Raw genomic sequence first — 26448 nt, 5'->3', positions numbered from 1 at the left:
GCAGCTTGACACTTGGCAGTGACAGCCCTTCAGTGTCGAAGGGCCCCGTGCTGGCGTCCAGGCCTGGACTCTCCCTACCGTTTCCCGCCTGCCAGGGCTCTGGCGCCATCCGTAAATGAGGCGGCGTTCAGCACTGCTTAGCAGCGGCCTGGTCCCTGCGCACCCCCAGCTTTGATGTCCAGTGCTCACTCTGAAAGCCTCTCTGCTTAAGTTCTTGAGTCCCTTGTTTGCTGTTTGTCTTGTCCTGTTTTGTTGGGGTAACTTCTCAGCGTGAGTTGATGGCTCCACCTGCCGGTGCTGAGGCACCCTTTCCTTCCTCTGCCCTGCCCGGCAGCCACCTTCCACATCCTGCCCCACTGACCCTGGGTTTTGCTAGTTTGTTCTTTATCAGACATAGGACAGATGTTCTCCTCCTCCCAGGACGAGTGTGTGCCGAGGCTCCCACCGCCTCCCTGTCCCTGGCTCTCCTTGTAACTGCTGCCTACCTGCCAGGTGGAATGAGCAACGTGAAGTTGGGTATTGACTACTTCTCTCCTCCAGGTCTCGGGTTTTGGTTCTGTGGAGGGGACATCATCCCTGGCCGTGTAAGTTAGATCCCTTTGTACAACAACCATAGGTCAGGGCTTTGGTGGCCATGACTGTGCGTCAGGTGGTACAGCGGGCTGGCCAACACAGACTTCAGCAAAGGCTTCAGACTTGCCCAGGGCACATGGCTGTCAGGAGCACGCCTCTCCCTTACCAGAGCAGCCCGGAAAGCTGTTGGCCTGTCTCCTCTGGGACGTGCAGCCTGTCTGCAATGCTTCTGCAATTGGAGTAAACACAGTACAAAATCAGGCTCCTCCTTTAGGAGGGGAGGAGCACAAAGGGGATGTTGGGCCCTGTGTTGGTAAGGAGCCTCTGACGCCAGCCTCCCCGAGGCCCCTCAGCCTGTGCTCTGTAGCCCGACGCCCTGAGGATCGCGGAGGTGAAGTGAGGGGTCTGAGCCATGAATTGCTAAGGGGCCATAATCTGGCCAGCTCGGGAGTCCTAGGCCGTCCTCCAGGGGTGGTTGCCAGTGGCGTCAGGTCCCCAGGATCAAGGAACGTCCCGATCTGGCTCAGACAGTGGATGGATGCCCAGGGAGCCTCCCCATGGCTTGTGGAGGGGTCACACTCCACCTGGCACAGACCTGGACACGGGGATTCCTGTGGCCCTCGGCCTGGGGAAAGAGGCCTGACGTTTTCTGTGCTTGTTGGAAGGCAGACACTGTAACCCCATCTTACAGCTGGACTTACCTGAGCAGTTACCCAAACTGGCTGGAGACCAAAGGAAGGGGGAAATGTCACTTTTAGCCCCAAACTGCTATGGCGCTTTCTCTTACACATGGGTTCTGCTCTCTCAGTAAGTTCCAGAAAGGGAAACAAAAGGAAAAAGACGGAAAGGGCCTCTTCCATTAATCAATCTGCCTAATGTAAGAAGAAGGCCCAAAATGTGCCTCTAGGTACAGAATTTTTGTGTATGCCAGATTGTCTGATCCCTCTCCTGGGATGAAATTCGTTGTGTAAATTAAATGCACAGATAATATTCATAAGGATTGTTTCAAAATAAATTTAAGAAAATGTCTAACACTAGGAAAAAAACAAAGAAAGTCATAGGTCTACAAATATATTTTACTGTACAAAATTAGAAGATCAAAGAAATGTTTCTAGGTGAGATGGTATTTTTGTATGGTAAAATAACATTCTTGTTCTTAAGTTCAAGGTGAAAGAGGACAAAACTGAGAATGTAGATAAGCTGTAGAATGTCTAAGCTACTGAGGTTCAGGGAAGGTGGATCTCAGAGTTTGCCTGTGTGATTGAGTCGCTCTGATCAGCCCCAGCAGAGTCCCCGGAACTCAAATGTGCTGATAGGAAGCAGAATCTGAGCACTGAGCTGCTGCTCTCTATCCAGATGATTCTCTTGTGTCTGTTAGGTTTTATCACTTTAGGGAAGCTAGGTCTTAAAGGAATTAGGTTTTATGCAACTCTGGTTAAACAAACAATTTTTATTTTAGGTTATTACCTACACTATGGCTTCTAAATTTTTCTTTTAAGTTTAAACTTAGGACATCGGTATAATTGTGATGCTGTTACTGGCTTCTTGGGGTATTAGATATATTCATGTCCTCCAAGTGAAATGTGAAGCATAGGAGAGCACTTTACCAAGCTGGTGTCTTCAAACTGAAGATGTCTACAGCCATAGTCTCTTCAGACTTATGTAGAAATAAAAAAATTTCTACATAAATAAATGGGGATTTATTTTTGTTATTTAATATTTAATAATTGGATAAAAACAACCTGTCATCAATAACAGACATATGTAAAATTTTGTGTTACTCTTTACACTGGGATGGAAATTTAAATGTGTTTTGGAAGGTAATAACGAGAGCCTGATTTGTTTAAAGGCTGACAATGTGGAACATGAAAGCATTTTGCCACTTTTTAAAAATTTTTCCACAAAACAAAAGCTAAGAGCTCTCTTAGTTTTTTGTTTGACCCATGTTTTGGATGTAATCGTGTATCGTGTTATTTGTCAAGAGATAAGGCTTACCTGAGTTAAGACTCTGCCTCTCACCCTACTCCATATTAGGATGGCTCCAATGGAGCCTAGACTTAAGCTCAGGTAAAGTTGTGTTCAAAAGATAGATTTTTGTTGTAAAGATTACTGTGATCTCAAAATAACCAAGGGATATGATACAAAACTAAGTAAAGATTTTGGTAAGTTATAAAAGGTATGTAAGGTTCTAAGAGGTTTAAAATAAAGTAAAAATTGTAAAGGGTCTCATGATTGAGTTGATGAATTTATGTGTCTTTGTGCAGGCAAAATAGGTACCAAAGAAATATTAATGTTATTATAGAAATTATGTTTCTTGGTCCAAAGCTATTATACAAACTGAATATGTTTTTGGTCTGATTAATTTCATTTTGTATTTTCCTTATAGAACTTTGTAACTTTTGTCTGTTAGTGTTTTGAAGAAGTATTCCTTCTAACAGGACAAACTAAGTTAATTGTAAAGCAAGTTATCACCTATAGGACAGACAAAATATAAGTCTGGCTTCCAGTACTAATGCTGACCCCAATTAAATGGAAGGGATAATTAACTGTAAAGTTATAAACACTAAAGTTCAAACCCAGTACTTCAAGACTGGTGAAACTGGCCTGCTGGGTGTTTAAAATCAAAACAAAGTCAAGAAAGTTAAAGGGCTAAGGGAAAAGTAGCCAATCTTTGGCCCTTGCCCTCCAAGGTCTGCTCAGATCCAGGGAACAATATATAAACAGACATATATAAAATTTATGTATTGGACTTCTCCAAGGGCTTTGCAACTCTGGGTCACATGACCTCCTGATCAGGGGGATTAAGAGGACCCTCAAGAACAGGAAGCCAGCCCAGTGCGTGGTCTGCAAAGAAGGTCATGTCCCTAATGCTTCCAAGGGATGGCACATGTGGTCAGCTAGACCCTGATCCAGCCTGGAAATAGCACTAGAGAAGCCAAGAGGCTTCTTACAAGTTTCTAAGAGTGAGCTCCTGAGGAATCTCAGCTGACTCTTAGTAATAGATAGGAAGGAACAAGGTCAGTTTTGACCAACTTGGCCTTAAATACATGGCAGGAGAGTATAACTGAAGCACAATCCTACATGGGCATTTAAAAGAAAAGACAGTGTAACTGGAGATACACATTTGTGTCGGTCCTCACCAAAGTAAGCAAATACTGGGGAGTTTTATTTAAAAAAACTTTTTTTTTCTGCAGGAGTGCTTGATGCACAAGTTTGTTCTGAGTTAGGTTGAGACCTATCTGTGCCTTTTTATTTTTCTGGTCTGGTTATTATAAACTTCTGCTCTGACTCCCCTTCTAGAATTTACAGTTCATCACTTCCAGCCTGGTTTGACTGTAGTCAGGACCTGGAGAGAAGACCGTCTTCAGCCGAGCTAGAAAGGACCTTACCAATTGCATCACCAGCTGGCTATCCAAACTGCTGAAAGGAGGGAGCTCATGACTGGGCCACTTTCCACGTCACAGTGTCTGCCTAGGATGGACAGCGATACTGAAGGGCGCCATGAAAATGAAACCAAAGTCTAAACAGAAAAAGGGGGGACTTGTGAGAAGCAAAGTCAAAAAGGGGGCACCTGTGAGACGCAAAGTCTGGCGCTGCGTTTTCAGAGCAGTGCGTATTCCGCTTGACTGGCTCCGACTGCACCCATTTTAACTGCAGTCCTCCCCTCGGCCGCCCTCGTTCTAAAGTCAGCTGGCTAGCCAGGTTCTACAGCAGCCCATCTGCAGATGCAAACTCTGCCTTGCCCACCCACCTTCCAGCACATGTCCCTGGAGAGGTGGGGACTCTGGACACGGGCCACAGCCGACACGTGGGGGCATGGAGGAGACAACCCGAGGACAAGAGGAACGTTCTGGGGCCTGGTGGTAGAAGAGGAGCCAGCAGGTGAGTCATGGTGTCCAAACCACCGGTCCACCCTGGCTGGATGTCCAGGACCTGGTGTTGATGAGGGCCATGGGGATGTCCATCCAGAGGAGGAGCTGGAGGTATTTCCCTGAGTGGACTAACTGCATGGTCCTACCCAGAAAGAAGCAGGCCGCGTGTGCAGTGCCCTGCAGGCACCGGTGGCTTCAGAGCCTATGTCCATGGCAATTTGAGTTTGTGCTGAGAATCGCCATTTTCCACAAAAACTTTACTTGAGAGGTGAGTTAAGGTTAGAGATGAGAAGGAAAGTGATGGGCCCCAAACAGTGGAGGTGACAGGTGGATGGTGACCTTCAGAGGGAAGGCCCAGTGGCAGCCAGGGTCACTGTGCTGGGCCTGGTGTGGGTGGAGCAGGCAGCTCTGGCCTGGGAGGATAGCTGGGGATGCTCCTGGCATGGGCAGCCCCCTGGCAGCTCCCTGCCAGCATCGGGAGGAGCCGAGCTTCCTCTGCTCCTGGGCGACGCTTGCAGTTCCTCTTTGTGCTCACCTCGTGCTGGTTCTGTCTTCACCACCCAGACCGCTGAGGCGGCGGCGGCAGCGTGGAGACAGAGCGCAAAGTGGGGTGAAGGACCACGCCTCCTGTCTTCAAGGGTTCCCGGGAGGTGCCTTCGCTATGGTTTCTTCAGAGTAACAAGAATTGAGCTGGAATTCTTTACGACTCTCAGGAAACAAACGGATGCGTGCCAAATGGGCGCGAGGCGGACACTGCTTGATCTTTGCTGGGGTGTTCCTGCCGTGGTCACGGACACATCACGGGCCTTCTGCCGCTGCAGTGGCAGCACGAGAGCAGTCGTCCCCTCCCTTGACCTCCCTGGGGCTCCGTCTAAGGCGCACCTGTGCCTGTGTTCAGGACTGCATGCGCGCCTTCGGGCAACGCCACAGATCCTCGCCTTCCGCGCACCCCCTGTCCAGCGGCCACAGCTGGACCAACTCCCCAAAGAATGGCCTTGGAGGAGGCCAGAGCTGAGTGACCCCAGACCTCCAAGCACCACACCCTGCATCAAAGCCAGCTGGCGGTGGGGCACTGGTTGGGCGAGGTCCAGGAGGAATGGCACCCGCCCATCGCCTGTGGTAATGTCAAGTGGGCAGCCACTGTGGAAGACGGCTTGGCGCTTCTGGCAAAACCAGGCATGCTTCTACCGAAGGATCCAGTCACCGTGCTCCTGGGTGCCTACCGAAGCAGTGGGACGCTGCACACAGGGGCTGGGCTGTGGCTCAGTGGTAGAGCGCTTGCCTGGCATGTGTGAGGCACTGGGTTCGATTCTCAGCGCCACATATAAATAAGTAAATGAAATAAAAGCCTATCCACATCTAAAAAATATTTTTAAAAACTTCACACAAAACCAGCTAAGTGCTCAAACTCAGAAGCAGCAAAGGCATCCTTCAGTGGGTGAAGGCAGGTGGCTCACCTTGTCATCTTGGTTAGCGGGAGGCCAAGGTAAAATTGTAAGTTCAAGGCCAGCCTCAGCAACCTAGTGAGGCTCTGTCTCAAGGTAAAGTGAAGACGGGCTGGGGAGGTAGCACAGTGGTGGAGAGCTTGCATATCCACAAGGCCCTGGGTCCATCCCCAGCACCCAAATAAATAAGACATTGTGGTCTATCCAGACCGCGAAATACTGTTCACCAGGGAAAGGAAACTAGCTGGGGATACAGTTCAGTTGGTAGAGTGCTTGCCTTGCAAGCATTAGGCCCTGGGTTCAACCCCAGCACTGCAAAAAAAAAAAAAAAAAAAAAAAAAAAAAAATTGTCAATGACATTTATTCTCCATTGTAAGTTTTTGGCACCTTTGTGTAGTATGACATAACTGTACTCAGGTGGGTTTGTCTCCATGTCTTCTATCCTGTACCATTGGTATACCTGTCTATTTTGGTGCCAATACCATGCCGTTTTTGTTACTATTGCTCTATAATAGAGTTTAAGGTCTGGTGTTCTGATACCTCCTGCATCACTCTTCCTGCCCAGGATTGCTTTGGCTATTCTGGGTCTTTTGTTCTCCAGATGAATTTCATGATTGCTTTTTCTGTTTCTATGAGAAATGTCATTGGGATTTTAATTGGAATTGCATTAAATCCATATAGTGCCTTTGGAAGTATGGCCATTTTGATAACATTAATTCTGCCTATCCAAGAACATGGGAGATCTTTCCATCTTCTAAGGTCTTCTTCAATTTCTTTCTTCAATGTTCTGGTAGTTTTCATCGTAGAGATCTTTTACCTCTTTGGTTAGATTGATTCCTAAGTATTTTATGTTTTTTTGAAGCTATTGCAAATGGAGTTGTTTTCCTTATTTCCCTTTCAGATGTTTCATTACTTATGTATTAAAAAGCTTTAGATTTATGTGTGTTGATTTTATATCCTGCTATTTTGCTGAATTCACTTATGAGGTCTAGAAGTTTTCTGGAGGAGTTTTTCGGATCCTCTAAATAGAGAATCATGTCATCAGCAAATAGTGACAGCTTGAGTTCCTCTGTTCCTATTCATACCTCTTTAATTTCTTTGGTCTGTCTAATTGCTCTGGCTAATTTCAAGGATGATGTTGAATAGAAGTGGTGAAAGAGGACATCCCTGCCTTGTTCCAGTTTTTAAAGAGAATGCTTTCAGAGCAGTATGGAGATTCCTTAGAAAACTTGGAATGGACCCACCATTTGACCCAGCTATCCCACTCCTCCGTCTATACCCAAAGGACTTAAAATTAGCATACTACAGAGATACAGCCACATCAATGTTCATAGCTGCTCAATTCACAACAGCCAGACTGTGGAACCAACCTAGATGCCCTTCAATTGATGACTGGATACAGAAACTGTGGTATATATATACAATGGAATATTTCTCAGCTATAAAGAATAATAAAATTATGGCATTTGCAGGCAAATGGATGAAATTGGAGAATATCATGCTAAGTGAGATAAGCCAATCCCCAAAAACCAAAGGATGAATGATCTCACTGATAAGCGGATGATGACGCATAATGGGGGATGGGAGGGGGGCAAGAATGGAGGAAGGAGGGACTGTGTAGAGGGAAAAGATGGGTGGGAGGGGTGGAAGGAAGGGAAAAAATAACAGAATGAATCAAACATCATTACCCTATGTAAATGTATGATTCCGCAAATGGTATGCTGTTACTCCATGTACAAACAGAGAAACAACATGTATCCCATTTGTTTACAATAAAAATAAATTAAAATTTTAAAAAAAGAGAATGCTTTCAGTTTTTCTCTATTAAGAATGATGTTGACTTTGGGCTTAGCATAAAAAGCCTTTACAATGTTGAGGTATGTTCCTACTATCCCTGTTTTTCCTAGTGTTTTGAGCATGGAGGGGTGTTGTATTTTGTTGAATGGTGCTGGGAAAACTGGAAATCCATATGCAGTAAAATGAAATTAAACCCCTATCTCTCACCCTGTACAAAACTCAACTCAAAATGGATCAAGGATCTAGGAATTAGACCTGAGACCCTTCACCAAATTGAAGAAAACATAGACCCGAATCTCCACCATGTAGGCTTAGGACCAGACTTCCTTAACAAGACCCCCAGAGCACAAGAAATAAAAGCAAAAATCAATAAATGGGATAAATTCAAAATTAAAATTTTTTTTCTCAGCACAGAAAACAATCAGTAATGTGAAAAGAGAGCCCACAGAGTGGGAGAAAATCTTTTCCACACACACACTTCAGACAGAGCACTCATCTCCAAAGTTTATAAAGAATTTAATCAACTTTACACCCAAAATACAAAGAACCCAATCAATAAATGGGCTAAGGAACTGGGCAGACACATCACAGAAGAAGATATACAGGTGATCAACCAATATATGAAATAGTGCTCATCATCCCTAGTGATTAGAGAAATGCAAATTTAAACCACCCTAAGATTTCATCTAACTCCAATTAGAATGGCGATTATCAAGAACACAAGCAATAGTAAGTGTTGGCTTGGATGTGGGGAAAAAGGCACACTCATACATTGCTGGTGGAGTTGCAAATTGGTGCAGCCACTCTGGAAGGCAGTATGGAGATTCCTCAGAAAGCTTGGAATGGACCCACCATTTGACCCAGCTATCCCACTCCTCGGTTTATACCCAAAGGACTTAAAGTCAACATACTACAGTGATACAGCCACATCAATGTTCATAGCAGTTCAATTCACAAGAGCTAGATTGTGGAACCAACCTAGATGCCCTTTGATTGATGAATGGATAAAGAAACTGGTATATACATGATGGAATATTACTCAGTCATAAAGAAGAATAAAATTATGGCATTTGCTAGTAAATGGATGAAGTTGGAAAATATCATGCTAGGTGAAATAGGCCAAGCCCAAAAAACCAAAGGCTGAATGTTTTCTCTGATAAGTGCATGATGATATATAATGAGGGGGGGTGATGGGGGAAGAGAAGAATGAAGGAACTTTGGATGGTGTATGTTCCGTCCAGCAGAACCGGCGTGGAGAAAGGAGACACCACCAATCTTTAGTTGACGAGATTTATTGCGTCCTCCCTGTTTTTCTGCCTCCTTTGTTCTCCCACTGTCTCCCTTCTTCTACCCTCTCCCTCTCTCCTTCCCCAGGCTCCTAGCTTATCAGCCAATTATAGCAAAGCTTTCTCTCACGCAGGAGAGCATGCAGAGGAATGTCAGCATAGCACTATATGAATCATGAGCTGTCCACGCGTGGCATGATATTAGATAGCCAGTCCTAGAGCCTGGCGTTAACACGTCATAAGTCTCCAAGGAACTAGCAGGCAAGCAACCTTTTTGGGTACTTCCTTATTTTGGTATCCAGTGCCCTTTGGCTCACTGCCAGGAGCCATCTTGTCCAAGATGGCCCTCAACAGGTGTAGAGGAAACTGGGGTGGGGGGATGGAAAAACAGTAGAATGAAACAGTATTACCCTATATATAGGTATGATTACATGAATGGTGTGAATCTACATTGTGTACAACCATAGAAATGAAAAGTTGTACCCCGTTTGTGTAAAATGAATCAAAATGTGTCTGTAAAAATAAAAAATATTTTAATTAAAAAAATAACATGACATTTAGTACCTATATTCATTATCTTGCCTCTTCTAAGAATAAGGACAATCACACTACTACAATACCATCTTCACACCTAACAGAGTAATTTCTTCTCTTACCTAATAGTTGGAACATGTAAAATCTTCAGTTGTTCCCAGAACGATGAGGTCCTTTGTAGCTTTATGTGTGTGTGTATCTGTAGCAAAGGTTGCCTTTTAGTCATTTAAGTGTACAGACAGTGGAGTTAGTTTACAACATTGTGCAGTCACCACCATTCACTCTTTTTTAAAAATATTTTTTAGTTGTAGATGGACACAATACCTTTATTCACTTTCTTTATTTTATGTGGTACAGAGGATTGAACCCAGTGCTTCACATGTGCTAGGCAAGTGCTCCACCTCTGAGCTGCTACCCTAACCCATCCATCATTAACTCTTCAAAATGTTTCCATCACTGCAATTAGAAACTTCAACCATCAACTAGCAACTACCCATCTCTTACAACCAACAGCCTCAGGACAATGTTCAGTCCATTTTTTTATGAGTTTACCTGTTCTGGATGTTCTATACAATTGGAATCACACAATATCCCTCCTTATATTCTGGAAGTCTGGCCTATTTCACTTCGTGTAATGCTTTCAAGGTTCATCCATGTGCAGGATGTGTCAGAATTTCATTCTTTTACATGACTGAACGATAGTCCACTGTGTGTATACCTCACATTTTGTCTATCCCTTCCTTTGTGGATGGACACTTAGAGTCTTTCCACCTTTCAGCTATTGCGAGTAATGCTGTAATGAGCATTGGCATGACATAGCAACATATATACTTGTGTGTGTAGATGTGAAGTTGCAGGATCATCTTATGTTGAAGGACCTTTGCATTCCTGGAATAAATCTCAAGTGTTCACTATTTGATGAAAGACACAAATCTACAAATACAAGAGGCTCAATGAATCCCAAATAGTTACACTCAAAAGAGAGCTCCTCAAGAGACATAACCAAACTCAAAAGACCAAAACAGAAGGAACTTGAAGGCATGAAGAGAGAAGTGATCCGTCACTCACAAACTACCCTGATTTCCCATCAGAAACCAGTGGGGCCCAGAAAGCAGCAGTATAGTACATTTGAAGTGTTGAAAGAAAAAAATAAGAGACCCCAAATCAATAATTATGTGTCTGTCAAAACTGCCCTTAAAACATAAAGGAGAGCGTAAGACACTCTCCAGGCAAACACAAGCCGAGGGCATGTGTCACCTGTAGACCTGCCCCTGAGGAATACCACAGGGTGACATGAAGGACAGCAGGCAGGAGCCATGCGAAGAGTGACTGTCTCCAGGCACCATGCAGTAGGTATGTGCGCAAGTAGAAAGGCAAAAAGTGGTGTATTTTTGGTTTGTAACTCCTCTTTTTATTTCCTATGTGATTTAAAGGAGAATAAATATAATGTTATTGGGCAAAAAATGTGTAAAGATGTAAGTGGATAAAACTCAACCAAAAGGCACAGATTGTGAGAGTGATAAAAACAAAAACAACAAACAAACAAACAAATAAAAAAACAGAATTCAAGCTGAGCCTGGTGGCACATACCTGCAATCCCAGTGACTTGGGAGGCTGAGGCAGGGGTGTTGCAGGTTTGAGGCCAGCCTCAGCAACTTAGTGAGACCCTATCTCAAAAAAAATAAAAAGGGTTGGGGGTGTGGCTCAGTGGTAAAGTGCCCCTAAAGTCAACACCCAGTACTAAAGTGAATGAATGAATGAATGAATGAATACAGGATCCAAAAATATGCTGTCTACAAAAGATCCACTTTAGATCTAAGGACAGAGGCTGAAAGTGAAAGGGTGAGAAATACATCAAGACAAACAGTCAACAGAAGAAAGCAAGGCAGCGCCACCCATATAAGAATGCAGACTGTCAAAAACTGTGGAGAGAGACAAGGACCTCGTATACAAGGGCCAGTTCACCAAGAAGACGCAGCAATGCAAATACATGTGCATCGGACATCAGAGCTTCTAAACATACAAAGAAGCAGTGGCGGCTTGCATGACAGGCCCTTCTCAGTAGCTGCGGAGTCGTCAGTGCTTCTCTCCACCTTGGATAGAGCAGCCAGACAAGAGGCCAGTAAGGATGCAGGACCCGGCAGGGCACTCAGGGCCCGACAGGCCTGCATGGGAGACGCTGCACACCGGCAGCAGAAGGCACTGTTCTCAGGTACACAGGCCCTGGGAGACGCTCGCTGCGCTTCCTGTGACAGTGGCACATTGATGAATAAGTCCTACCTAGAGTCTGCTTACTGCGCATCCCAGGGGCGGGGCAGCCCACCCCAGAATTTTAAGCAGAAACCTGCAACTCATCCATTAGGAGTGCTTTCCCAAAGTCGCCCCTTGCCCACGTTCTCTGGCCCTGTGCCCCATCTGGTCACTTCCTTTTTGCCCAGGTCCATCCAGTCTTCAAAGCGCTTGTGGAGCCTCCACCTCTCCCAACTGAAGTGAGTTCAGTTGCTCTCTGAATGATCACATGCTGGAGCCACTCCTTGAACATAGGGAATCCACCCTTGTCAGAGACTAGCAGGAGGCCGGGTCACCTCCCACTGTGGAAGTACAGAATGCTTTCTGGGGTGGAGGGCAGGGACGAGAGACCTGGAGGACACTTAGCCATCTGAGGCCTCCTGTGCACAGCTTTGAGACACATCACTCCAGCCAGCCAGTTCCAGTCATGCCAGCACCCAGCTGGAGCTGGACTGGGGCTGGCCTTCTTGGCTCAGGCCTCTATTGGCTCTAAGACCTGTGCCTCAGTCATCCAGGTTCTGCAGCCGCCTTTCAAGAAGGACCGGAGTTGGTTTCAGTCACTGCACCAGACCCCTTGCCCCACCCGAATCTCCCATCCATCCTGCCTACTGCCATCTATCTCTGAAACACAACCTCTCCACATCAGTTTGAAGAAATGGCCAAGTGTCTCCCAGAATCTGTTTTCCAAGATGTTTAGGTAGGCATGTGACCCAGGCCAATGGCTGCTTCTTGCATCTCTTATAGCCAGGTGGTGATCCGGGTGGGAGGGGCTGGCCTCATTCTGAGGTCAGAAGTCACTGATTTACATTTTACCATACACTCAAAACAGCAGAGCAGTTTTCTAAAGGTGCCTTTACTGATATTTTACCAGAGAAGGAGAAAAGTCACTTTCCCAGGCTCAGGAATACTATTTTTTAACTTCCCCCATAAGTCCCAAGACCCTTTCCTCTCCCACAAAAGGTCTCATAGTGACCCAAGAAGGTGGATAAAGGGAAAAGACCAGTATCGTTGGGAGGGAAACCAGAAACAAGTTGGGTATGCAGCAAATGGATGAAGAATTTGAATGGGATTAGAAAACTTTCTCTTTAAGGAACAGTGTAATGGAGGAGGGGGACGAGGGACAGGAGTTGACTGTGCCCTGAGACTGGAGCAGACCCAGACCCCCAGGAGCCTCGGTCTTCCTGGGATGAACCTGAGAAGCTGCTTCCCGTGCAGTTCAGAGCAGTCATTTCTAAGACCAGGACCCTTAGAGCAAGCTGGTGCTCAGAGTTCACAACAGACCCATCTGCCCAACCACACAGGGGTGAGAGCCAGCCACAGTGTAGCGACCATGCCGAAGACACACAGGTCAGAAGAATCACACTGTCTGAATAGCCCACGCTGCAGAGGTGCCCCAGTGTACCAGGTCTAGGTGAAGGCATGCACTTCACCATCCCCTCCACAGTATTGGAGCTTCAACCAAAAATTTTAGAATTTTGTTCACTTTTGTTAAAGTGGAAACAGGGGCTTTCTGTGGGGTGGGGTGTGGGGAGGCAAGGAGGAATCACTCTGCAAGGAGGAATCGCTCTCCAGGTGACCCTGACATCTGAGTACCTGTTCCACTGTGTCATGGCCATCTTTGTGCAGAAGCCCATAACAGAACTGCTGAATTGGAAGAACCTGTATTTGCAGGAGTGGAGCTAGGAACCTACAGCCTTCTGGAAAGAAGTGCAGAGCAGTGTAGTTTTGGAAGTAAAGCTGACCCCCTCACAGCACACAGATTCCACCAGAGAGAGCAAGGCCCTTCTCCAGGCTAGTAATCTGTAGGGTTTCCCCAGGAGCCTCTGGCTCACCCTACCTCCCCGTCAGCGTTTTCTGAGTATCTAGAATGTGCCAATCAGCACACAGAACTGGAAGGTGTCTGCTCTCTTCAAAGAAACCAAGGCTAATTAAATTGTTGGCGGCTTAAGCAGGGGCGGAGCTTCACTGGAGAGGCAGGAGTGGGTGTAGTCTGTGAACAAGTGGTTAAATTGTGAAATCGTCTGAAGTGGGGTGTCCTGTAATAATATGTTCCAGGTACAGAAGGAGGCCTTAGGTAGGCACTCCTTAAAGTCCTTGACAGAGGTTAATTGCTCCCTGGGCTTGGTGCAGCCTTGACCTTTGCACAGATTCTAGAGGCCCAGCCCGTCCTCTGCCTGGCTGGGTGGTGGGATTCAGTCTGGACTGAGCCTCCAGGGCCAGGGTGCACCAGGTCCATCCTGAGACAAAACTGTTTCTGCCCTCCAGGAGCAAACAGGCTGCCTGGTTTTCCCTGCAAACCCCTTCCTGGTTCCTTTACCCACGCGCTCAGAACTCGTGGAATCGCTGGGAATCTGGGTGCAGTCGCAAGGGGGCTGAGGCCGTTTCCTAACTCAGGGCAGCAGTCTGTCCTTCCTTGGTGTCCAGTACAAACCTGTACTCACATGCCCCACCTGCCCTCCTCTGCACAAACCTACACCAATTGGGCCTCCTTTCCTTTGGGTGCACATGAAAGCACTTGAGAGCACCCCCAAGCCTGGCCACTTTCTTGTCCATGCGCGCGGACACACACGAAGGTGTGCATAGTCAGCCCTCTCTTGTGCACAGGCATGCAAACGTGAGTGCACACAGCTGGCCCTTTCGTGCACATACTTGGCGCCTTCTCTGTGCGTGATCACAAGCACACAGGTTTCCTTCTCTTCCATGTACTCATAGGTACGCATATATGCAGACATGCTCACACGTGGTTCCTCTACTTGCACACACACAGGCGTGCATACAACTGGCCCTGCTCCCTGCAAGCTCGGAGGCGTACACACACGTGGCCCCTTCTCCGTGCCCACTCACATGCATACACACACGTTTGCCCTCCATGCGCACACACAGGCGAGCTCACACTTGTCCCCTTGGTGCGCACACACACAGGTATGCATACATTTGGCCTTCTCCGTGCACACACACAGGCACGCACACACGTGGCCCCTCTCCGTGCGCACACGCAGGCGCGCGCGCACCGCGCGCTCTGGTTCCAGCCCGTCTCCACCGGCGCCTGGCGCACGCGCACTCGAGGACGCGCGCGCGTCCCCCACCCCCAGAGCGGGCGACCCGGGCGGGAGGAGCGGGAGCGGAGCGGCGGGGAGGAAGAGGAGGAGGAGGAGGAGAAGGAGGAGGAGGAGGAGGAGGAGGGCACCGAAGGCGCGAAAAGGCGCGCAGGCGCGCTGAGCGGAGCGGGCCGCCGCGCCCACGTCACCGCGCCGCGCGCACGTCACGCCGGCCCGACGCTCGGCCCAGGGTGAGCCCGCGTCCCGGCGCCGCTGGCCCAGGGCACGGACCCGCCACGGCCGGACCGCCCGGCCGGCGCCGCGCCCGCGCCCAGCGCGCCCGCCCGGCGAGCCAGGTGCGGCGGGGCGGGCGTGGGGCGCGGCGGCACCCGGCCGGCTGCATCCCGCCGACCGCCGCCCCGGCCCGGCCCGGCCCGCGCCCCTAGCCGGCCTGGCCTGCGCCGGGGCTCTGCAGGCCGGCGGTCGGCGGGCAGGGGTCCCGGGTCGCCCCCGCGCCCTCGCAGCGCGCGCTCGGGGCGGGCCGCGGGGCCTAGTGACAGGTTGAGGCGGGCGGGACCCCCGGAGCCCACCTGTCAGAGTAGCCGGCCGCGGCCGGGGGTCTCCATGGGACTGAGAGCCTGCGTACTGCGCTGGGAGCCGGGCGGAGCCCCGCCGGGCCTCCCGCCCAGGTGGGGCCTCCTGCCCAGGTGGGGCCTTGTGCCCCGGAGGGTGGGAGTGACCCCTGACCGCAGGGCCCAGGCTCTGGGGTCCTGCGCTGGCCCCTCTGGCTGCAGGTGCTGCGGGGTGTTCTGGGGTGCACTTACATTTGGAGAGGTGGCCAGAAACCCACTGTGGGACGTACTTGGCCAGCTCCACTCTCAGGATTGGGCCGAGAAGGCCCTGCTGCCTGGAGGCCCGCGTGCTGGTGGGGGAAGGCATTGCCTTTGAGATGTGATGTGTGCGAAACTTCTTTTTTCATTCTTACTCATCATCTGTCTTTCCTTTTTTCTACCAGAAAAGTCAGTTCTCCTGTGGAGGTGCACAGCTTTAGTCTCGATTTCCTGGATCTGGTAACATGGCAAAAGATGTAAGTATGTCTGCTTCACGAGGCAGGCAGATGGGTGGTAGCAAGGCTCGTTCCTGGGGGCTTTCCCTTTATTTCAGGATGCAGCAGGTGGACTGCCGTGTGTACATTTTCAGACTTCTGAACCCAGGTGGCAGAGGTGAGAGATGGAGGGGTCCAGTGCTTCCTGCTCTTTGTCATTCCAGCGCCTGGCTGCACCTTGGTGGTGCTGGGTGATGCAGCGTCAAGTGTTTTCTGTGCCTCTGGACTGCACTGAATCTACGGGCGAATCCACCGCTGTGTTCAGGGAGGAAGAGGGTGTCGCGGGCTCTGTGACCTTATGCACAGGAGGACTGAGCAGCACCCAGGGGCCTAGGGCTCAGGCTGTGTCTGCCTTGCATATCGTGGAGGACAGAAATTCAGCTTTGCTGGGTCAAACACTGACGCTGGTTTTGGCACTGTTTTCTCAGAGGTAGTGTTTGGTGATAAATGAAATGTGGTGCACTATGCTAGTTAGCTTAGTTTCGTGTATGTCTTGAAACTCGACTATTCCGAGTAATATTTAAACTGGTGTGGAGAAGTAGACTTTTAGGTCTGGAAATCGTAGTCCGTGCTGTTGGTCTCATAGTTCTTTGTAATATCTGTTTAATCACCTCAATGCCAGCTGCATCCGTGTGTCCTGGGGATGTGGGGTTCCAGAAGCATCAGCAAAAGAGGCTACTTAGTGTTCACTCTGCGGAGGTGGACATGTAGGCACGTTGGACATGTATGCTGCATTTGACAGAGTACAGTGGTGTGGTAAGAGCGTACCCACCGCGCTGAACCGGAGGGCCCTCCCGTTGGCACAGGCTCTGCCCGTCCCAGAGAAGCTGTGCGCTGGCCGGCCTGCAGGCGGGCCAGTGTGGCCGAGCGGAAGTCACGTCTGTGAGCGTCGTTAGGTGCTTTTGGTCGAGGGCCATGCCTCTTCTCTTGTGTGCATGCCCTAAGGCGCAAGAGGCTGGGCGCGTGCTTAGAAAGCAGCTGGACGCCTAGGTCGTCTGAAGTGGGGATGGGTCCCCGTGCCCTGTGGGTGCTTCTCATTGTGTGGTCACCTTATTAAGCACACATCACTGATGTGGTCCGAGGCCCTCTTGATTCCACATTGTCTGCTTGGCACTGTGCACATCCTGCGTACTGTGAGGCCCTGGTGGATGTGCTGACCTGTGGTCAGTCTCGGCCATCTGGAGAGGAGGATGGACCCCCTGAGCTGGTTGCCTGGCTAGTGAGGCAGACGGATGCAGGGATGGGCCCAGCCCTAGCTGGCTCAGACCCTTCACTGTGCTGGTGGGAGCTGCTGCTGTGGGGAGGTGAGGGGCCCTGTGCACTGCAGAGCGGCTGGTCGGGAGGCAGAGGGCCTTCCCTGTTCAGGCTAGAGGGAGTCCGGTCCCATTAGGCTGGGCTAGAGGTTATGGACAGGCCAAGGGCTGGACCTGTCCTTTACCCGTTTCCTTAAAGTGGGGGCATGGCTTTTGAGTTTCAGAGAGGACTTTGCACCTGGCACTGGAGGAATGTGGAGGAACACTGGGGTTTTCTAAGCAGTGCCCTAGTGAGTGCCGGGGATCTGTGGGGGACTCTGGGGCCCAGGGCAGGGGACAGAGGAGTGGACCACGAGGGTTGGCGGGAAGGTAGTGGAGAGGAGGAGGAGCGTGTGCCGCAGTGCTGGCCCTGTGGGACCAGCAGGTCTGGGCAGGGCCCGGTGAGCTGCACGCTGGGGAGCAGGGCCGCGCGGAGCCCAGTGCAGGAGCGTCTGAGTAGTGGCTGATGATGGGCGGCGGGTGCTGGAGGATGGACTTGCAGAGCCTCCGCTGCAGAGGAGAAGGGTGCTCTGGGAGGATGTGGGGTGTGGGTAGGAGAGCGGGGTGTCCGTTGACTGCTCCACCAGGCACTTAGGGGCGCTCTCCAGTGGCCCTGACGGGAGGCGTGCACAGGGAAGGCCGGCCACCCTGCTGCAGTGCTGGATTCTCAGGGCCGGGCTGCAGGACCCTGTGTGACCCTCTCTCGGGGTCTCCACTGTGCTCGCTGCCTGGGGAACTGTTCTGTACCTGTCACGTCAGGGAGGTTTGTAGGTGGCAAGGGAGGGGATGCCACTTCCTACAGTGCCACAGGGAGGGAACCTTTGTTGAGTAGAGCCCACGGGCCCCTCTGAGCCCCATGCGCTGTTGGTGGGGAGAAGTATGTGCGCCAGGCGCAGTGCTCACCACGAGTGTGCTGGCCAGCCGACCAACTGCAAGTTAAAGGTCTTTAAACACTGCATCTGGGCATAGCTCAGTGGTAAAGCACTTGCCTGGCATGTGTGAAGCACGGGGTTTGATTCTGAACACCACATATAAATAAGTAAATTAATTAAATACAGGTCCATTGGCAACTAAAAAAAATACATTAAAAAAACAAAATGCTGCATCTGCTCTGGACATGTCGCTGTTCCCTGGACAAGGCAGAGCGACTGCTGTCAACACAGCCACGGCAGGGGTTGGGCTGCTGAGCCGTCTGGAATGCTCTGAAGTCTGCAGGATATGTGCGGTCAGGTGCAAGCACTGGGCACTTTATGGGAGCCCCTTGAGCTTTGGTGGGTCTCTGTGTCCAGTGGGGTCCTGGAGCTATTCCTGTGGATACTGGAGGACGGCCACATGTCCTGGGAGCACGTGGACGTCACTGGTCATCTGCCTTCGCAGAGAGCATGGCGTGTCCAGTTCCTTGACCCTGATGGCTGGTCCGTGCTACCCGTTGTGTCCTGGGGTCACTGGAGAGCACTCACTTGTGCTGTGGAGAGTAGGGGCAGGGGACGCGCATCGCGGTCTCAGCTCTCGGGTGGTTTGGCCAGGAAACCTGGTCTGGTGCCAGGAGCAGATGATGACCTTACCTAAGCACCTGGGCACCCCTACCTTGCAGGCCTAGACAGAAGGGCCCGCGGGCAGTCACTCCTGCGGTCCCTGCAGCCTCTCTGGAAGGAAGGACCCTTGTGGAGATGAGCAGGCTGCAGATGCAGCCCTGGGGCTGGTGTGGGGAGTCTGATGGTCAGGCTGTTCTGGGGGAGGAAGGTGGAGAGATCCCAAGTGGCCTAGAAGCCCACAGAGGCTCTTGGAACCTGGTGCTTAGCTGGAGGGCACGCCGGGAGAGAGATGGTCCTTTCTCATTTTTGTTTGTTTCGTGATGCTGGGGTTTGAGCCTGGATTTGAGTGTGTGGAGCGTGGTGCCCCTGAGCCCCCGCAGGTGGGATCCTTGAGCTGTCCTGTTGGTGGGGGGCATGTAGTCTGCAGTCCTGCCGTTGACCAGCAGGACCCTTGCAGGTGCTCTGGGCGAGAGTCTCATGATCACCCTGCTATGTGGATACTCTTGCTCTCAGTATTTAAAGAGTTGATTCTTACTTTTCATCATAGAACAGTTAAATATTCTCTTTGGAGTTTCTACTTGGCTTGCCTTTGGTGTAGTTCTGCTGTTTGTCAGAAGGACACGATGTCTTGAGTCTTGCTCAGCCAGGCCTCAGAGTGAGGGTGTAGGGTGCACAGGGTGGAGCTTTGGTCTTCTGTCTGGTGTGTTGGCTCTTAAGGAGCCTGATTCCTCATCTTCGAGCTGGGTCGGTGAATGCTTGCTGCTGAGCCTCTGCAGGTCCTGCCCGCTCAGGGTGCATTTGGATGCTGAGCTGGGCCCCCGTCCTTGAGTGCAGCTGGTGATTCTGAGACCTAAGTGGAGAGTGGGCCTGCTTCCCTGCAGCCTGTTCCCTGAGCTCTGGTCTTGGTCACAGTGAGTGGGAATGAAGCCACCTGTGCCCTGTGGCCCTGGAACTTGCCCTGGCATCCAGGGCTCCCATTAGGTCATAGCTCCTGAGCCTGAGAAAGCAAGACTGGGTGCTCCGAGAGGTGGGCAGGAAGGTAACCAGATGCCCGGGCTGCCCTGCACCTGGCCCTGCCCTCAGTGTGTCTGCAGGGAGTCCCTGTCCCAGGTCTGTCCTCGCAGGGGACGTCTCGCATTCCCAGGCCTGTTCTGGGGCAGCAGGCAGCTCTCCATGGAGACCAGGCACTGTTCTGCAGGTCACTGTGGGCTGTGCTGCCTGCCGCTGGGAGCTGTTGGGTCCGTTAGGTGGAGTAACAGGAGTTTTATCAGGCGGAATTCCTGCTCATTACGAGAGAGTTTGGGAGATCTGGGGGAGCAGAGGAGAGAGGGAAGTCCTCCTCAGGTCTGCCTGGTGGTCCCTGGGGCTGAGCTCCAGCCTGGCCCACCTCTCCTCCTGTGGCTGGGCTCCACACCTGACCCACCTCTCCTCCTGTGGCTGGGCTCCACACCTGTCCCACCTCTCCTGTGGCTGGGCTCCACACCTGACCCACCTCTCCTCCTGTGGCTGGGCTCCACACCTGTCCCACCTCTCCTGTGGCTGGGCTCCACACCTGTCCCACCTCTCCTCCTGTGGCTGGGCTCCACACCTGACCCACCTCTCCTCCTGTGGCTGGGCTCCACACCTGTCCCACCTCTCCTGTGGCTGGGCTCCACACCTGTCCCACCTCTCCTCCTGTGGCTGGGCTCCACACCTGACCCACCTCTCCTCCTGTGGCTGGGCTCCACACCTGTCCCACCTCTCCTGTGGCTGGGCTCCACACCTGTCCCACCTCTCCTCCTGTGGCTGGGCTCCACACCTGACCCACCTCTCCTCCTGTGGCTGGGCTCCACACCTGTCCCACCTCTCCTGTGGCTGGGCTCCACACCTGTCCCACCTCTCCTGTGGCTGGGCTCCACACCTGTCCCACCTCTCCTGTGGCTGGGCTCCACACCTGACCCACCTCTCCTCCTGTGGCTGGGCTCCACACCTGTCCCACCTCTCCTGTGGCTGGGCTCCACACCTGTCCCACCTCTCCTCCTGTGGCTGGGCTCCACACCTGACCCACCTCTCCTCCTGTGGCTGGGCTCCACACCTGTCCCACCTCTCCTGTGGCTGGGCTCCACACCTGTCCCACCTCTCCTCCTGTGGCTGGGCTCCACACCTGTCCCACCTCTCCTGTGGCTGGGCTCCACACCTGTCCCACCTCTCCTGTGGCTGGGCTCCACACCTGTCCCACCTCTCCTCCTGTGGCTGGGCTCCACACCTGTCCCACCTCTCCTCCTGTGGCTGGGCTCCACACCTGTCCCACCTCTCCTCCTGTGGCTGGAGTCCCACACCTGTCCCACCTCTCCTCCTGTGACTAGGCTCCACACCTGTCCCACCTCTCCTCCTGTGGCTAGAGTCCACACCTGTCCCACCTCTCCTCCTGTGACTGGAGTCCACACCTGTCCCCCCCTCCTCCTGTGGCTGGAGTCCCACACCTGTCCCACCTCTCCTCCTGTGGCTGGAGTCCACACCTCTCCCACCTCTCCTCCTGTGGCTGGAGTCCCACACCTGTCCCACCTCTCCTCCTGTGGCTGGAGTCCACACCTCTCCCACCTCTCCTCCTGTGGCTGGAGTCCCACACCTGTCCCACCTCTCCTCCTGTGGCTGGAGTCCCACACCTGTCCCACCTCTCCTCCTGTGGCTGGAGTCCACACCTGTCCCACCTCTCCTCCTGTGGCTGGGCTCCACATCTGTCCCACCTCTCCTCCTGTGGCTGGGCTCCACACCTGTCCCACCTCTCCTCCTGTCGCTGGAGTCCCACACCTTTCACCTTTCTCCTGACCTGTTTTCGGCCGCTGTCTGTTGTGCTGGGATTGTAGGTGGTCAGTTACTGGAGTAGCGAGTTAACGTGGGAAATAACAGGAGAGCCTGGATCCTTGGTTCCTTTTAGACCAGCAAATACCGTGGTCCTGCGGCAGCAGGTGAAGTCCCTTCTCAGAACTGGGTCCTCTTGAGCTGCCTGCATGATCTAGTCCCACGATACCCAGTCTGATTTCTGCAGGACGAATAGTGAGAAAAAGACATTTAAAGCTTCCTGGACTGTCTGCAAGTGTCCCCAGCTTTCAATGACAAAAACAGGTGGCATCAGCAGGTATTGGGAGAGACCAGCAAGTCCTGGACAGTGCTGCTGTTCAGTGGCCCGGATAGCCCTGGCCTTCTGTGGACATCCAGTGACTTCCAGTGAGTCACATCCATGGGGACCCTTAGCACAGATCCCTGGAGGTGTGAACACGTGTGTGAATGCGTGTGTGCATGTGCACATGCTGTGCCTTTGAGATGTGGCTTCTTCCAGAAGGTTTGTGCCAGGTTTTCCTTGAGTGTCATGGCAGGACAGTGCCTGTCTAGCACACCTCAAGGCCCACAGGGTTCTGCAGTTTGGAGGGTCAGACTGTCTTGTTTTAATTTGCGTTTTTTACACTTGGCAGTATTTTCCTTTGAAAACATTGTATTTCTTTGTAAATTGGTGAATGTGTCCTGACAGTTCTCATTTGTCTTTATCTGTTTTGTGTTGATTTGCATGGACTCAATTTTTTCTAAGCCTGAGTGGAACATAGCTTGATTTTTTTCTTTTTCGATACCAGGGATTGACCCTGGGGTCGTGGCTTAACCCCTGAGCCACGTCCCCAGCCCTTTATATTTTTTATTTTGAGACAGGGTCTTACCGAGTTGCTTAGGGCCTTGCTAGGTTGCTAAGACTGCCTTTGAACTTCCGGTCCTCCTGCCTCAGCCTCCCGAGGCGTTGGGATTTCAGCTGCACTGCTGCGCCTGGCCGTGTACCTTGAATTTCAGCATTAAATACAGATGATTTTTAAATAGTGCCAGGGCGTGTTCTTGGTGTGGCCATCAGCATTTATTTGGTCGTCCTTACTTGGTGTGATCCTGAAGCCCTGGAGGCCCAGTCCCCGGGGCAGTCAGTGTGTCCACGGGCTCTTGGCTCAAGGTGACAGTGCTGCACAAGGTCCAGCTCCAGCCTCCTGGCCGCTGTGATCTGCTTCTGCTGTCTGGAAATTGGAGGCGTGTGGATGGCTCTCATCTCGGGGCTCTGCTCTTTCTTCTGCCTTTCAGAAAAGGCAAGGTGCGTCTTTCCTTCCCTGCTGGGGTGGCACCCAGGGCCTGGAGGCTTGCTCAGCACCGCTCTGCCCGCCACGGCCAGCCTGGGATTTGCACTGAGGCATCGTCTGCCTCCTCTGTTGGTCAGCACTCACCTTATTTTGCAGGAAAAAGGAGATGTCTTCATGGCTGAGTCTTCCTACCTGGGTCTGCTGTGCTTTGGGTCATTCTGGCTGTTTCTTCTTGGCGGTTGTTGCTTTAGAGCTTCTTTTGAAAACCTGCTGTTTTGCCATGCTCACCTGTGAAGTAACGTTTGGCGAAGGACGAGGGAACTTTGTGTCCTCCGTCTCGCGGTCTGACTTCCAGCCTCGACTCCATCCATGTCAGCGCCTTGGGCTTTGGACCTTGACAGCAGAGGCCTGCAGTTAAATGCAGGGTGGCTTTGGTTTAGGAAAGTGGCGGGCAGCACCCGCCCCTGGGGTTCCAGCTCCGCTGGTGGCGGTGCAGATACGAGGCCCTGGCCTGTTGGAGAGCGACCTGGGGACCGGTGGCCCCGTCTGCCCTGGCGGTTCCTCACTCCCTGGGACCCCACGGCTCCGCGGGACTACATTCACCCCAGGGATCTGCCCCAGAGACACCAGGACGTGGGGGGCAGGCAGAAGCTGGCCGCGGCCCTGGTGCTGCTTTGGCTCTGCAGGCAGGGTTTCCTTGTCCTTGGTGGAACCGAGTGCATGTGGCGTCTGGAAGAAGAGGTGTTAGAGCAGAGGCCGCTGTGCTTCTCAGGAGGGCCGCCAGCCCCTCTGTTTGGGCCAGAGCTGGGTGGGCTCGTGGAGAAGGAGGTCAGGAGCCGGGTGGGCGAGGTGGCCAGGGTCTCCCTGTGCTGGAGAAGCCGTCCCGACTGCTTGACTTTGATTCCTCCGTCTTGGGAAAGATGGCCTCGGTCGGCCTCCCTGAACCTCTGCACCTCCGTGCGGAGGGACCCCCGCCTGTCCCCATCCAGGCCAGCGCCCGTGCTCCTCTGGCCTCCCTGCAGCACCGCCTGGTTCTCTTGCCGTCCAACTCCGGGAATGGCACCTTGTGAGTTCACCCTGCCCGTCAACTTCCTGGGGCTCCTGCCCGGTCTTCCTTTCCTGGGACTTGTGACCCTCTGGACACATCTGCCACAGTCTGCCCGCAGTCTTGCCCGCAGTCTGCCCGCAGTCTTGCCCGCATCAGGAAAGGAAGCAGCTTCGTTACGTTTTCTGCGTAACAAAACGGAGGTCTTGTTGAAATCCCCCCCCGTGCACAAAGGTGTTGGGAAGGAAGGGGGCCTGAGGCCAAGGCCCGGGTGGCTCTCGTGCCCAGCCTGCTGCCGTTCTGGGGTGTCCCGGCTGTGCCCACGTGACTCACACACCCTTTCCCTGCTGTTGTTTTATTTGGCCCTTCGGAGGCGGGCATCCCAGTGGCACATGCACACACAGCTGGCCGGCTCCTTCCCAGCACTCACTCTCCCTGCCACTATTCTGATTGGCGCATTGTCTGCACAGGTCTCTGGTCTCTGTGGACATGGCGTGGTCTGGCAGAAGTCCTTCCCTGCCCTCCTCCCACCCTTCCTCTTCTCTGTGGTCTCCCTGCATTCCAGGGACCTGTCTTCTCATTCTTTAGCAGCTGTAGGAGGGAGCGCTGGACCCTTGGCCATCTCTGGCTGTTTTCCTCTGCAGTTTGCCTTAGGCTTTTCCGGCAGCAGTTTTAAAAGCTCCTGAGGACACTTCAGTCACACCCGCAAGTAGGGAGGCTGTGCCTGGAGGCCTGTGTCCCTGCTGCCTGCCTTGGGACGGTCCCTCTGGTCCCTCTGTATTTGGACTTGCTCCTCAGAGACAGCTTCTTCAGCATGGCCAAGGCAGGCACTCTTGGGACCCGGGGCCTCTCAGGCCAAGTTTGCAGTGGTCGTGGGTTTCACTGCAGGGGCCGTGGGCGCTTGGCTGCAGTGACCATGGACGCTTTGCTGCAGGGGCCGTGGGTGCTTGGCTGCAGGGGCCATGGGCGCTTGGCTGCAGGGACCATGGACGCTTGGCTGCAGGGGCCGTGGTCTTTGCTACAGGGGCCGTGGATGCTTTGCTGCAGGGGCCGTGGGTGCTTGGCTGCAGGGGCCGTGGGTGCTTGGCTGCAGGGACCATGGGCTTTGCCTGCAGGGGCCGTGGGCGCTTGGCTGCAGGGACCGTGGGCACTTGGCTGTAGGGACCATGGACGCTTGACTGCAGGGGCCGTGGGCGCTTGGCTGCAGGGACCGTGGGCACTTGGCTGCAGGGATCATGGACGCTTGACTGCAGGGGCCATGGGCGCTTGGCTGCAGGGACCATGGGCGCTTGGCTGCAGGGACCGTGGGCTTTGCCTGCAGGGGCCGTGGGAGCTTGGCTGCAGGGGCCGTGGGCGCTTGGCTGCAGGGACTGTGGGCTTTACCTGCAGGGGCCGTGGGCTTTGCCTGCAGGGGCCGTGGGCGCTTGGCTGCAGGGACCGTGGGCGCTTGGCTGCAGGGACCGTGGGCGCTTGGCTGCAGGGACCGTGGGCGCTTGACTGCAGGGGCCCATCTCCTGGTGCTTTCTTGCCATTCTTACTTCGAGCCCTCACCAGGCAAAGTGATGGCGGGATGAGGGTGTGGGGAGGTCCTGAGGCTCATCCTAGGAACAGACCTCCTGCTTATGGGCTAGCAGGGAGATGGCCTCTGCCACCACCCCCAGGAGGGGCCGTCCACCTTCCAGGTGTTCCCCTTTGTTTAAGCAGATCCTGAGGAAGATCCGGTGGCTGGGGCTGGCTGCTGGAGACGGGCTCTTGGCAGCGGGACTTTGGGCCCGGGATCGAGGGCTGGAGAGGCCGGGCTCCGGGCTCCGGGCTCCGGGCGTTGGCTGGTGGAGACCACGGCTGTCGCCTGCGCTGGTGTGGCACTCCTGGTCTGCTGCCAGGGCTGCCTCCTGTGTGTCCTCTTAGGCCTCGGTCTTTTTTCCTCTTTGGTACAGGGCTGAACCCAGGGCTCCGCCAATGAGTGGCAGCCCCAGCCCTTTCTGGGTTTACCTGGAGGCTGTCTCCTGGGTGCGCTGGCCTGTGCTGTGTGTCCTTCCCTGGCCCTCCCCGCAGTCGGCGTGCTGCCCCACTGTGTGGGCAGCCTCTGCTGGCTCTTGTCCCTTGGCTTGTTGGACCGCTGTTCCCTCAGCCTCACTGTTCTCGCAGCACCGCTAGCTATGTCCAGTGTGCAGTTAGTGCCCTTTCCCGTTCCGGAGCCTTCTTTTGGATCTTTGCTGTGTTCTGAGGCCTGAGTCTGAGCTCTTGAGCATGTCAGTGTGTCCTGGTGCTTCTGGCCCATCCCCTGGGGCTCCAGCTCTGACCTGGGCTGTGACTGGTTGCCCGCTGGACGTGTTGGGTCAGGAGCTGTGATGGGGACTCAAGGCTCTGGCACACTCCTTCAGCTGGGCAGTTCGTCCTGGGGCTGTGGACTCTGGGCCTTGTCTTGAGAGGGCCCTTTCTTGGAGGTTTCTAGGTGTCTCCCCAGGTGTGGCCTGGGGCCTTCTCTCTGGTCCCACATCCCTGGCTGGTACGGTCTTCCCAGGTCAGCCAGGCCTGGGCGTGGAAGG

The 26448-nt window shown here is 52.9% G+C and overlaps 1 protein-coding gene across 2 annotated transcripts in view; it reads left to right on the top strand.

Moving 5' to 3' along the window:
- Positions 1–15044: 15044 nt before the first annotated feature.
- The window catches only part of Tfdp1 (transcription factor Dp-1), a 65408-nt gene continuing 54004 nt past the window's right edge, over positions 15045–26448 (top strand). Inside the window, exons 1-2 of one of the 2 annotated variants that reach the window (XM_047554458.1) lie at positions 15045–15190; positions 15850–15921. In XM_047554458.1, coding sequence (XP_047410414.1) covers positions 15910–15921 — 12 coding nt within the window. In that variant the 5' untranslated portion in view covers positions 15045–15190; positions 15850–15909. The remainder of the gene's footprint in view (positions 15191–15849; positions 15922–26448) is intronic. The other variant, XM_047554459.1, reaches the window with a different exon arrangement.

The sequence above is a fragment of the Sciurus carolinensis genome, chromosome 5, assembly GCF_902686445.1.
Source record: "Sciurus carolinensis chromosome 5, mSciCar1.2, whole genome shotgun sequence".
Lineage (NCBI taxonomy): Eukaryota > Metazoa > Chordata > Mammalia > Rodentia > Sciuridae > Sciurus > Sciurus carolinensis.
Note: the sequence above shows the minus strand (reverse complement) of the source record. Positions and strands in the feature narration are given on the sequence as shown.